Below are 14,115 nucleotides of genomic sequence, written 5' to 3'. Positions count from 1 at the left end.
GCCAGCTCTACTTCCAAACCAGAGATGGTCTTCCCAAGAAACTGTTGAGTTTATCTGGACAATAAGATGCTAGACTCTATGTATGGTACATGCTTGCAATGAAGGAATCATGACTGGATTTAAACTGTCCTACTGCAACAATGTGGAGGAATCCAACATGGGGGGAGGGAATGGAGAAGGGTTGGGGGAATCCCAGAGCCTATGAAACTGTATCATAAAATGAAAAAAAAAAAAAAAAAAAAAAAAAGACCTGAATCTGCTGAGCTTCAAGGCCTTTTTTTTTTTTTAATTTGCAAAAAGCCATAGGCAGTTTATACATTATATGTATATGAACTTAGCAAAAACTTAAAAACGTGGTTGATGGTTTAAAATATCACTAGCATGGAAAAAATATTTCTGTTCATTACGAAGAGTTTACCATTTAATCACGATGACGCTACAACAGGGTAGAAGTTAGCATGCTTACATCCAACACTAGAGCACTGCATTAACCCCAGCTTCCTGCTCAACTCAGACCCTGGCAGGCAGCAGTGATGACTCAAGTGACTCCTGCCATCCACTTGGATATCTCGGACTAAATTCCCGGCTCCTGGCTTCAACCTCACCATTGCAGGCATCTGGTGAGTGGGCTCTTTATCTGTCTCATTTTCATAAAGATTTATCTTTAAAAATCCCTTTGTAAGACTTATTTTTATTTAACAGGCATGACAGAATAATCTTTTTTTATTTTTGATGATTTTTACATAGTTGATTAGGGTGCAAAAGGTCAAAGGTTAGAGGAAAATGGTTGAGACCACTGTTTCCACATTCTCTTTTTTCCTTCCTGTATCTGGGGGAAGGGAGTAGATCAATGGAGAAGCCACACCCAGCCTCCCAACCATCCCAGGGTCCCCAGTATGGGGCATGCTCTGAGGGCAGTACTCAAGTGGTTTTGATAGTTCAGCAGTTCTGAATTGCTGCCAGAGAATAATCTTTTCAACCCCTAGCTTACTCAACAGATGGCTGCAATGGCCAGTGCTAGGCCAAGGCAAAAGCAGCAGCATGGACCGCCATTTTGGTTGCCGATATGGATAGCTTCCCATAGGGGTAGCTTCTTCAACTACTCTTTTTTGGGGAGAGGGGTTGGGGTCTGATTTGATTCTTCCTTTATTTATAGCATTACCAAATGAAATTATCTCACACTTCAGTTATTACATATTCATATGTCAGCTGTCAACCTGAGTGCATGTAGAGGAGATGGTATTCATCTTCACTTTGGTCTTGAGATTTCACATACTGCCGTTCAGTAGCTTATGAGTTTACAAACAAATGAGGATCAAGTTTAGTGTAGGAATGACTGCTAAGACTTCAGTGTCTAAACACACATTGAGATTCCCACGCCATTCAGAACACCAATGGTTCCACCTATTCCCTCCAGTATACACTGGTTAGCCAGGATGCCGACAGCCAGATTCTCTGAGAGAATGCCCAAGGCTGTGGCTCCTGCTTGAAAGCTGACCTTCTCTGGGTTTAACCCAGGTCTTCTAGCTATTGCAGCAGACATGGTTACATTTTAAACATGTCAACACTCTGCAGTGACCAGCTGCTTTTGCAACAGCTGGCTGTACTGCTGGAATTGGTCCTGTTGAAACATTGGCTGGGGTGACCGTTCCTGTTTCATCTGTAAGAAAGTAAGGTTTTACTCAGACACAGCCTCTGTGGTTTTCCTGGGATGAGGAAACTCATCTGTCAACCTCACCAAGTCCTTTTCTAGAAGACACAACAATTGATAACAATCTCTTTGTCAATGTGGTGAACCTCCTGTGTGCTCTCTGTCCCATTCTGGGGCAGAACTGCAACCTCATCACCATCTCTACTCAACTGCCTCATTATTGTTCGCCTACACGGTCTGCTGCAATACCCATGTGTGAGTTGTGAAAAGCATCAATGGGGCCCGGCGTGATGGCGCAAGTGGTTCAGGTCCTCACCTTGCATGCCCAGGATCCCATATGGGCGCCAGTTCTATCCCGGCAGCCCCGCTTCCCTTCCAGCTCCCTGCCTGTGCCCTGGGAAAGCAGTGGAGGATGGCCTCCCCTGCACCCGTGCAGTAGACCCAGAAGAAGCTCCTGGCTTCGGATTGGCTCAGCTCCAGCTGTTGCGCTCACTTGGGGAGTGAATCATCGGATGGAAGATCTTCCTCTCTGTCTCTCCTCTCTGTATATCTACCTTTCCAATAAAAATAAATCTTAAAAAAAAGAAAAAGAAAAGCATCAATGAAGCTGGCACACAGAATGGACCTCAGCAATCCTGAGGCCTGCGTTGCAGGGAGCCGAGAGCGGACTCTTGTTCATGCTTTCCACTGGAGTCTCCTGCCCCTTTTGACTGGGCTACTTAGTCCATGGTGCCATTTCGGTCTGATCACCAGGGCATTTGTCACTACAGTAGGGAATGCCCGCCTGCACCCACACTGGCTTACAGGTCTGCCCACACCTTGCTGCCTGCATACGCCCACTCGCGACCTCAAAGGCATGGTCAGAGTAGCAGGGACCAGCTTCAAGACTGTATGAATGGGACTGGTGTGGTGGCCTAGTGGCTAAAGTCCTTGCCTTGAATGCGCTGGGACCCCCATATGGGCACTGGTTCTAATCCCAGCAGTTCCACTTTCCATCCAATTCCCTGCTTGAAGCTTGGGAAAGCAGTTGAGGACAATCCAAAGCCTTGGGACCCTGCACCCGTGTGGGAGACCTGGAGGAAATTCCTGGCTCCTGGCTTCGGATCAGCACAGCACCAGCCATTGTGGTCACTTGGGGAGGGAATCATCAGACAGAATATCCTGTCTCTCCTCCTGTTTATATATCTGACTTTGCAATAAAAATAAATAAATCTTTTTAAAAAAATTTACACGTAGATTCCCACATATGTGAAATAAAGAAAATACAAAAACCAGGAAAGTTTTTTGTAAAAGGCAAACATCTTTAACTACCTAATGCTCCTCAAGAAAGCAACCATGACAAACTGAACAAATCATAGTGTATCTATTCAAGAGAATACTTCCAAAAAATAAAATACATTGGAATCTAGCATGGTGTTGTAGAAGAGGAGATTAAGTTGTTGCCTGTGATGCCAGCACTCCATTAGAGCACTGGCTGTTGAAACTACCTGGAAAGAGAGTTAGTGGATGGAAGAACTCTCTCTCTCTGTAACTTGTTTTTCAAACAAAACGAACTTTCTAAAAACAGTTTTACAGTTACAGTTGTTAAAAATAATAATTATGGGCCCGGCACAGTAGCCTAATGGCTAAAGTCCTCACCTTGCACGTACCGGGATCACATGTGGGCACCAGTTCTAATCCTGGTGGCTCCACTTCCCATCCGGCCCTCTGCTTGTGGTCTGGGAAAGCAGTCAAGGACGGCCCAAGGCCTTGGGATCCTGTACACGTGTGGGAGACCAGGGAAGAAGATCTGGGCTCCTGGCTTCGGATCAGCTGGCTGTTGCTTGGGGAGTCAATCAACAGATGGAAGATCTTTTTCTCTGTATATCTCACTTCCCAGTTAAAAAAAAAAATCTTTTGAAAATAATAATACTGCATCCTGGGGCCTGGTGCGGTGGCCTAACAGTTAAAGTCCTCACCTTGAACACACCAGGATCCCAAAAGGGTGCCAGTTCTAATCCCAGCGGTCCTGCTTTCCATCCAACTCCCTCTTGTGGCCTGGGAAAGCAGTCGAGGACAGTCCAATGCTTTGGGACCCTGCACCCGTGTGGGAGACCTGGAAGAAGTTCCTGGCTTCAGTTAATTGGATCAGTGTAGCACCGGCTGTTGCAGTCACATGGGGAGTGAATCACTGATGGAAGGAAGATCTTCCTCTCTGTCTCTCCTCCTCTCTGTATATCTGACTTTGCAATAAATAAATAAATAAATAAATAAATCTTTGGAAGAAAAATAATATTGCATCTTGCATTGCAACACAAAGAGATAGGTCACTGCTTCCAACATCAATATCCAATTCTGGTGCTGATCCCAGTCCTGACTACTCCACTTCTTTTCTTTTTATTTATTGGAAAGGCAGATTTGCAGAAAGAGAAACAGAGAGAAAGGTCTTCCATTCGCTTTTTCACTCCCCAAGTGGCTGCAATGACCAGAGCTGAGTTGATCCAAAGACAGGAGACAGAAGCCTTTTCCAGGTCTCCCACTCAGGTGCAGGAACCCAAGGCCTTAGGCCGTCCTTGACTGCTTTCCCAGGCCACAAGCAGGGAGCTGGATGGGAAGTGTGGCCGCCAGGATATGAACTGGAGCCCATATGGGATCCTGGCATATGCAAGGTGAGGACTTTAGTGACTAGGCTAACACACTAGGTCCACAGATTTATTTCTTTGAGAGGCAACAAAACAGAGATGGAGAGATAAAAGAGACAGTCAAAGAAAGAGAAATTTCAAGAGATTGATCTTCTAATCAATGTTCACTCTCCAAATGGCTACAATCAGGGCTGGGCCTAGCTAAAGCCAGGAGTTAGAAACTCCATCCTGGCCTCCTACACGGTTGGCATGGCCAGAGTACTTGCGGCATTCTTTGCTGCTTTTCCAGACGCATTGGCAGAAAGCTGGCCTGGAAGTGGAACAGGCAGAATTCAAACTAGCCACTGTGCCATAATGCTGCCCATGAAATGTATGTACCTGTTTGAAAGGCAGAGTTACAGGGCTGGGAGGACACCAGGAACAAAAGCAGAAGAGTTATCTTCCATCCACCGGTTCAGCCTCTAAATGCCTCCAACGACCCAGGCTGGGTGATGTCAGAAAGGGGAGCCAGGAGTTTCATTTCTGTCTCCCATGTGGGTGCAGGGGCCTAAGTAACTAGGGCCATCTTTACTGCTTTCTCAAGCAGATTAAAAGGGAGCAAGATATGAAGCAGAACAGCTGAAACTTGAGTTGGCACTCCCTCAAAGGCAGCTGGGTCCCGTGCTGCTCCAGCCTCTAAAAACACACATTTTTAAGGAAATCAGAAGGGGTATAGCCTAAATGACAAAAACTCGGAGTACATGAGCTACACATTAAAAGTTTCATGAATACATGATGTATTTATTTATTGTTTCTTTTGTGTGAATATTTTAAAAATAGGTTTATTGATATATACTTTACATATAACATAAAATTCATTTTAAGTGGATAATTCAGTAATATTTATTAGTTATATACTTGGGAACCCATCACTACAATATAGTTAAAATTTTAAGATTTGTTTTTGTATTTACTTGAAAAGCAGTTATAGAAAGCAAGGGAATAGAGAGATCTTTCATGTGCTGGTTCACTCCTCAAATTTGTGCAACGGCCACTCTCAATCTGTATGTCCCATAAAGGCGCAGGGCTCCCAGGAGTTGAGCTATCTTCCACTGCTTACCCAGAGCAACACACATCAGCAGCGAGCTGGACTGGAAGTAGAACAGTCAGGACTCAACATGATGCTAACACAGACATCATGTGGTAGCCTCACAGGGGAAAGCTTAACCCACTACACCACATTGCCAGCCCCCAATTTAACATTTAAAAAGGGGTAACTGGGGGTGGGGGGGTTAGTGTTGTGGCACAGTGTATTAAGCTGCTGCTTAAGATCCCTCATCGGAGGATCAGCTAGAGCCCTGACTGCTCTTGCTTGCCACCCAGATTTTTGATAACATGCTCGGGCAGCAGCAAAGGCAGGATCAAGCTTCGGGTGCCAGCCTGGCTCTGCCCTAGCTGTCACGGACACCTGAACAGTGAACCAGATGGGCGAGTTCTCTCTTCTGTCTCCTTGCCTTTCAAAAAAAGAAAATCTTCTGTTTATAAAAGTGATTTTTACAAAAGCTTTAGTTGTTTTTATGTTGAAAGGCAGATATTTACAGATAGAAGGCGAGACAAAGAGAGAGATCTTTCACCCAATACTTGACTCCCCAAATGGCCACAACAGCCAGAGCTAAGCTAATCCAAAGCTAGAAGCCAGGAGCTTCCCCGAGTTCTCCCATGCGGATGCAGGAGCTCAAGGATCAGAGCCCTGCCCCAGGCCACAAACTTGGAGCTGGATGGAAAGCGGAACAGCCGAGACACAAACCAGTGCCCATATGGGGATCCCAGCACTGGCACGAAGCCTGTGAGTCACTGTGCTAGCCCGTAAAGTGATTTTTTTGTGTGTGAAATGAATAATATTCAATAAAGATGTTATATTTAAAAAGAGCAAAACTATCTGAAATCCAAACACCTTAGGGCTAATATCCTGAAATAAAAGCTTCTACAAAAGGAAAAGGGACAGAAATGTCAGAAAACTGAATAAAGCACCTAAAAAGAGAGTTATCTGACCTAACAGCAAGAAGCGAATTGCAACATACCACTATGGCAAAGGGACAAAACTGTGCAAGCCATCAGTGTGAAGAGGGAGATGTGCAGAAAGAGACCTCGACACTCGGTGGCAGCGGGGGCCGCCACAGCCTCTCCCACGCAGAGCAGGTTAAACGCTGTCCTAGCCAACTCGGTTCTAAGATGCTATGCCTTCCAGCTTCACCTGTGTGCGCCTGGTCCAACAGGACCCCGACTGTGAAAGCTGTCCATACACGCACATGAAGATGCAAACTCACAGCTGGTCAAAAGTGACTAAACACACAACAAAACGTTAAGGAAAAAAAAAAAAAAAAGAGGGTTTATGTGTACAGATAAGGAACAAGTGTCGAGATGTATTGTGAAACGGAAACAGATGTGGTACTTTCTCTGTTAGATGTTAACAGTCCCGGTGCTGGAAACAGCGAGGCACATGGGGAACGCCTCCGTTTCCGCGCCACTGAGCTGATGGCTTCGTTTGTACTGTAGGATCCGACACAGAAAGCACATACCCATGTTTGCACGATCGCCACAACTCAAACAACGCCCAGGGAGCACTGAGCGGGAGGGTGCCAGGGGAGCGAGCTCAGCCTCGCTCCAGAGCGGGGGTTCTGGGTCCGGGCACCGTTCCCTTGGACACCTTCCCGGCCCGGAGGGGAGGGTAGAACGCCTGCGAAGCACACTGTGGGCAAGAGAACCAGCACCGCGAGCAAACAATGGAGCCAGCTGAGCGTCCTCCGTGCCAAGCCTTGTCGACGGGTCATCACTCTCGCCACCCTGATTTCGCCCCTGTGGAGACGGTTTGACGAAATCATCAGAGCCGGCAGGTGTCTGACTCTTTCGAGTTTGGGATTTGCTGGATTCCCTGTCGTCGCACAAGGAAGCGGCAACGGCAACGTCTGCCCGGGAAAGAAGGGGAAACGGCCACCGGGACCTCGAACACGCACGCCGGGGGCGTCAGGCCACACAACCACGCGTCCCTCTCCGCCCGGCTTCCGGGACGGACTCGCCGGGAGACACAGCTCCCGGGACCCGCTTCCCGGCATCCTCCCCGAGCAGCCGCTCACTTCCGGTCCCGAGTAGGCCCGAAGAGAAGCATCACCTTGCCGGCACCCTACTCCGTAGAAACACTCTGCTCTGGGATTCCCAGTTCTACACCCACCGTCCCGCAGCCGCCCAGGAATCCTCTCTCGTCACAGCCCCCTTACCTGCCTGCGCCCCCCCGCGGGCCCCGAGACCCCTCCGCTGATGACCGCCCTCACCTCTTCTCTCTTCGCCTGCCGCGGCCTTTTACAAATGCGGCCAAAATGTTCGCTGTAACGACAGTCGTCATTGGTCAGAGACGCCCACGCGCGGCAGGCCCCCGGCTCGCGCTGTCTGATGGGAGTTGTAGTTTTTCTTCTTAGGGAGGCTTGCGAGGGTGTGGGGCAAAACCCATGTTCACCTGGACAATCTGTGGCTCAGGGCTAGTCTGTTGCTGGGTCACTTTTGGCCGACCTGGCTGGTATGGAAGACATTAGTTTCACTAATAATTCAGGTAAAAACCTCCCGGATTTGCTACGTTAACAGATGTTGGCTGGGACTTAGCAATTGCTTCAAAGTCTTGCCCACCAAACTGTGCACGCGTGTGTATGTGTGTGTGTGTGTGTGTGTGTGTGTGTGTATGAATTAAAGAGAATTTTTAGAAAGAATTCTGATAATACTGTGTTTTGTATGCCTGATTTATAAACACAAACTGCTGGGTTAAAGCAGTTTCTATAACTGTATATATATAATTTTTTAAAGATTATTTTTATTGGAAAGGCAAGATACAGAGAGAAAGATCTTTAATCCGCTGGTTAACTTCCCAAGTGACTGCAACAGCTGGAGTTAAGCTGATCTGAAGCCAGGAAGCAGGAACCTTTCCAAGTCTCCCCCATGGGTGCAGGGTCTCAAGGCTTTAGGCCATCCCCTTCTGTCTTCCCAGACCACAATTAGGGGTTGGAAGGGAAGTGGAGCAGCCAGGGCATGAACTGGTGTCCATATGGAATCCCGGTGCATGCAAGGCGAGGACTTCAGCCAGCAGGCTCAAAAAGCAGTCTAATTTTTTTTTTTTTTTTAAGTGGAAGTGCTCTACTCGCATCTAGTGAGTGGAGACCATGAATATTGCTAAAGATCCTGCAATATGCACGACAACCTCTGAGTAGCCAGGGTGGGGGTGGGGAGGGACAGCACTGTGGTGCAGCAAGTTAAGCCACAGCCAGCATCCCCTGTGAGTCTTGAATGGTCCACTTCCTGTCCACCTCCCACCTTCCAGTTCACAGCCTGGGGAAAGCTTTGCAAGAAGATGCAGGTCCTTGGGCCTTTGCACCCATAGGGGAGACCAGGGTGGAGTTCCTGGCTCCAGATTGCAGCCTGGCCCAGCCCAAGCCCCTGCTATTGCAGCCATCTGTGGGATGAACCAGTGAATGGGAAGATCCCTTTGTCTCTCGAACTTTGCCTTTCAGATAACATAAAAAGCAAAAAACCTTAAGTACCGAGCAAGAGCTTTTGTGCTCCTTCTCTCCGACACCTGTTGTGGTAACTGGATGGGCCCTTGTCATGGGAAAGCTCAGCAAAGCAGCCCAGCAGAGGCTGCAGCCCCTCAAGGACATCAGTTGGCCACTCACTGGGGCTTCATTCTTTGCGTGTGTTCCTGGGTTTTACAGGGTAGATCCCATGTTTTGAGCTTGCTCTGGGGATAAAGGACTGTTCACCTGGACTTGCTAGCAGTCATGTGACAGGGCGATGTGTGTGTGTGCTCTGGTGGGGACAAGACGCAGATGTTTTGATTCCTTACCAGTTTGTCCCAAGTAAAATGCACACCTCAGATTGGAAATGATTACAAATTACAAAAATTGTTTTTGTTTACATCCTGCCTACAATATTCATTAGCATTGCTCTTTGTTAAATACTTGAAGCAATTAAGAAGATAAGCTCGTGATTTACTTAAAAACAAATCCACATAATTCACAGACAGATGCATTGCTCCTGAGTAACACCCTGACAGCTACAGAAAGGGCTGAATGATCTTGTTTCAGATAGGTTTTTCTCCTTTGAAATGTTTATATTTTTGGGAGCAGCACAATGGTTCAATTGGATAATCCTCCTCCTGCAATCTGGGACACCGTATGAGCATCAGTTTGTGTGTGACAGTGCTCCACTTTCCATCCAGCTCCCTGCTTGTGGCCTGGGAAAGCAGTCGAGGATGGCCCAAAGCCTTGGGACCCTGAACCCACGTGGGAGACCCAGAAGAGGTTCCTGGCTCCTAGCCTCGGATTGGCGTAGCTCTGGCCATTGCTTGGGGAATGAACCAGCAGGTGGAAGATCTTTCTGTATATCTCCTTCTCTCTGTATATGTGATTTTATAATAAAAATGAATAAATCTTAAAAAAAAGTTCCTACTCATTTTTTTCTTAGTTCTCTTCCTGTAGTCTGACAGGTTTTTCATCAAACTTCTTGATCAACTCCACTTTTTCTTTGCATTTTTGATTTCTCTCCTAAAGAGAGAAATGTCTTATCTTTTAACATTCTCACTGAATTCATTCATATTTTAAATCTTAACTGGATTCTTTACAAGCATCCTGCTTTAATTTCATGAATACTGTGTCTACTCTTACAGAGGATATGGTTCTTGGAAATTTTCAAATTCTTGAGCACTGATTTTTGATTAGAGCTAAAAGTTTTTTTCTGGCTCCTGGCAACATTTGGCTATTCCTATACAGAAGGTAAGCATTGAAAACCTATCTGGAAGGGATCTGTGGACATTTGGCCTCTTTTCTCCTGGGAGCCATTTAATTTTTTCACCCAAAGATCTTCTGACAACCTGCCTGGTGGGTATCACTTTGGCATTAGATATTCTTGAGCTGGAGAAAAAAGGAGCTAAGGATCTCATTATCCAGCATTCACATTTGTATTTCATCCTTATTTTCCATATGGCAAAACCGATTAAAAAAGTCAAAATCTTATTGGAATAATGTTGGCCTCCAACGTTAAAGGCTGTAGTGTAACTACTATGTCAACCATGATAAAAACTTCACTTCTGAAGCCAGGGGGGCACACAGGTTTAGCCATCTGGCCACCCATCTTAAATGGGCTGACAAGCAATAGCAGTCCCTGCGCCTCCCTTTCTCTTAAGGTATGCTACTGTTGATATCTATAGATTTCACAGTTAATTCCTTCTAACCTATAACCATATTAAGCAGTCCACAAATGAAGAATTGTATTTCATTCTTATTTAATTAATAATACTTCCTATATAATTAGTAGAAATCTTATTCAGTTGAAATAGATTTAGACATTTTATTAAGGCTCTTAAAATCTGTGGTTTTGGAGGTCTGTGCTGCAAACTCTAAACAATCAAAATGTAATAATTGGAATAAAATGTAATAACTCACTACAAAGCAGGTATTTTTGGAAATCATCACTCTTATTAAAAAGCTTCTGCTTTAAAAATTTTTTTTAAATATATTTTGCTTTTCTAGTTCAACTGTTATCTCAGAAGCACCCTATGTTATCTATACCTAACTCTCATGGCAGGTGCAATTCCATTTGTATTACCTGCCCTATCAAATGGAACAGACTTAAACACACACACACACACACACACACACACACTCACACACACAAACATGGACAAAACAGGAAAATAAAAACTAGACTGTGAATCTCATTTTAAACAGAGATATAATATGAGTAAGAAAAATGAGACCCTGGGTTCATCAAGCTAATCCTTTGTCCTATTAAATAGTTAACCAAGGCAAATAGCAGTTTCCAGAATAAGATAGAAAAAAAAAATCAATAAATATCTAACTGAATATAACAATGTAACTAGACCAAAAAATTCACACACAATAATCACTGCAAGAAGATACCACAGGTTATATAAAACATAAAGGAACTTTAATATGCAAACAGGGTAAAGAACACTGGATGAATGACTCATTAAATGTGAATCAAGTCAAGTTCTTTACAGTAGCAGTAAGTCAACGCTGAATGCACACTGCAGGGAAAGATTGGCTTAGGAACTCTGATTTTCTTTCCTGATTTCTGATATCAGTTTGACTTTTCGACTGAAAAACCTTTGGTTTATCTTAACAGAACTTTAAACCAAAGTCCACAATGTTCCTGCAATGTGAGTTTGTTCAGTAGTAACCTTTTCATGGTCAGTACTACTATGTCCTTCTCAAAAAAGTAGTCAAAGTTCATTGTAAGGTTTGTGCAATAAGAAAACATCCCGGCTAATAAAAACTGTGGCTATGTTAGAGAGTCCAAATCAAAGCAAACCATACTTTCATTTTGATTAGTTATTTATACTCCAACAATTTACCCTGCAGTCCATGAGATGTACAGGAAAAAAACTGTGGGCTTTATTTGTTTGTTTTTGTTTTTGTTTAAGAAGAGAAAAACAGTAAAGGTCCTCAAATGAAAACATAAGCTAGAAGTGTCTAAAAATAGTTTCCTGATTTCCTTCTTTCTTGCTGTTTTTGAGTATTTAAGCTGCTTTTGGTTACATGCCCTGATCTGTAGAAGTTAACAAGGAAATACAATTTCCAAGTATGTATAAAATTCACTCATCTTCCATAAAACAATTTTTTTTAATGTATCAACACTTAAAAATACACAGTGACTTCATGAGACATCAGTACAACTGCATAGAATGAGCTCTAGGGGACAGAGTGTGCAGCTGTCCTGCCCAGGCTCTGATAGACATGGTAAGACTGGGTTATTGGCTTAGCCCAGTGCGATGCTGTGCTCCTACCTGCAAGGTGCAGGCCAGGAAATGCAAGAGGCCACAGGCCTTTTCTAGTCCTCAGTAAAATGCCTGGAGCTCTAGAAGGTCTGAGGAGACACCAAATATTGACCCTTCCTTTTGGGGGGGTCAAAGAGGGAGGTTGATAACTTTCACTAAAAACAAAACCAAACCCAATCTCCCAACAACTTTTCTAAGAAACTCTGAAATGTACTAGAAACTTCAAGATGAGAACAATGTGAACAATGCTCCAGTCTTAATGCTTGGAGCACCAAAAAAAAAAAAAAGCAAAATACAAAATTGGAACTCTAGGAGAGCAGGTACCAAAACCATCCAAATGATGATTGCACTGAGGCTTCTCTTCTCTCAAGACTGTTTAAGGAGGTAGGATTTTAAGGTTTGTGTTTTTTGCTGTGGTTGTTATTTGTTTATTCCTTTTCGCATTTTTTTCCTTCAGTGTTTTGGCCTCTGTACACTTAAAAAAAAATGCTTTGCCTGGCTGGTCTTCCAGGCTAATATTGGAGTTCACAGTGGACCCCAAGCCTGACAAAAAGATGTTCTACAGTTTCACAGCTATCGTTTGTACATATTAAAATTAAGTTGATTTACTCTTTTTAAAAAGTAAATCAAATTAGAAAATGGCAAACAAGCATATTCTGTCTTTACATAAAAACAAGAGCAGATGATTTTGTATTCAAAGACTATCAAAGTATGTATTTGATGTTCACATGCAAAACAGCTGAAAACCTTACCAATCTCATGTCAAATCTGCATGATGCCTTTAACAAGGAAATGACGTACAAAGTTTGCTACCTGTGCAAAGTATTAACTTGCTAAAACATTTTACACAATAAGACAATACATGTAAATGTAGAAGTTGACACATGAAATTAACATGGCATAAGAACTTATCACAGTTCAGAGATTTTTCTTTAGTAATAAGTTTTTGTTCTTACAATTCCCAGTACACAGAAGATAAAAATCCTTTTAAACAAACCCAACAGGAAATTCTTGAGGCACCTTCTCATATAAAACAAGACGAATGCAATTATCAATCCCTCTGAGAAAAGTAGTCAATCTAAGTGAACATCATTGTTTTCTGTTTCAGTATATTTTACTGAAATTTAATAAGGCAAGACAAATATGTGAAAAAAAAATGTAGATACAAAAAAGATGTAAACTAATAATTTATAGTTAAAAACTCCCAAGGGGATAGCAGTGGAAATGGGATAGCTCAAACAATATTTTTTCTTTTTTTAACCTAGAACAGAATTGTGCATAAGCTGAAGATGGCAAAGATCTTCCAGACTCCGCACAGTTTTGGTTTTTCTGTTTTTTTGCATCTTTATCTTACATGTTTTAAATCATATCAGGAATGCAAACTAGAACTGCATACTACTTTAGTGGAGGAAAATTCAACATTGTGCAATTTTCTGCCTCTTCATTTTAAAAAGTGGCAGCAATCCCTGCATTTGTATTTGAAACAAGGATCTGAGAAACTTTATCAAAAAAGGTAATGAAGGCAAAAGTTGGTAGACATCCAGCATCTTGTTTCTTTTTAAAACAATGTGGATGATAAGTAATTTCATGATTTAAAAAAATGAATCTTTTAAATAAATACATTGTATCTGACATTTGCACTGGCTGATTTGATAAATCTTTTAAGTAAACAACGGCTTTCCTACACTCCCTGTAGCTCAAGCCACTTGAGTTCCTGGAGTCTTTTCTCACTGGGTCTCATACCCCGCCACTCGGTACCCGGCAGGCTGACTGGGGAGCATGCTGCCGTTCTGGCCTGGAGGCGGCTGCATGCCATAATTTGGTCCCATCCACGGTGCAGAAGATGGCGTCTGGCTGGAGGAGGACATGAAGGCAAGAAGCAGAGGGGAGGGGAGATGCATGGATTAAAACAACATACAGCAAAAACAAATCTACACACTGGGGAAGGGGAACTAAATCCTGAAAATCCCAATGTAAAAGTAACTTACTTTAGGCAAGCCCAAAGTAAAAGCAATATTTTCTTTTCT

General features: G+C 43.7%; 2 protein-coding genes across 13 annotated transcripts in view; both read right to left on the bottom strand.

Annotated features, from left to right (window-relative positions):
• The window catches only part of CUNH2orf42 (chromosome unknown C2orf42 homolog), a 36,541-nt gene extending 28,582 nt beyond the window's left edge, over positions 1–7,959 (bottom strand). The window contains exon 1 of one of the 2 annotated variants that reach the window (XM_040993267.1): positions 7,527–7,959. The gene's annotated coding sequence lies outside the window, so the exon portion shown is untranslated. The remainder of the gene's footprint in view (positions 1–7,526) is intronic. The other variant, XM_040993268.1, reaches the window with a different exon arrangement.
• Positions 7,960–10,618: 2,659 nt separating this feature from the next.
• Positions 10,619–14,115, bottom strand: part of TIA1 (TIA1 cytotoxic granule associated RNA binding protein) — a 39,217-nt gene continuing 35,720 nt past the window's right edge. For all 11 annotated transcript variants that reach the window (XM_040993259.1, XM_040993255.1, XM_040993256.1 and 8 more), the window contains one exon: positions 10,619–13,942. In XM_040993259.1, coding sequence (XP_040849193.1) covers positions 13,816–13,942 — 127 coding nt within the window. In that variant the 3' untranslated portion in view covers positions 10,619–13,815. The remainder of the gene's footprint in view (positions 13,943–14,115) is intronic.

Source organism: Ochotona curzoniae, unplaced genomic scaffold (assembly GCF_017591425.1).
Source record: "Ochotona curzoniae isolate NIBS_2020 unplaced genomic scaffold, NIBS_Ocur_1.0 contig_883, whole genome shotgun sequence".
Lineage (NCBI taxonomy): Eukaryota > Metazoa > Chordata > Mammalia > Lagomorpha > Ochotonidae > Ochotona > Ochotona curzoniae.
Note: the sequence above shows the minus strand (reverse complement) of the source record. Positions and strands in the feature narration are given on the sequence as shown.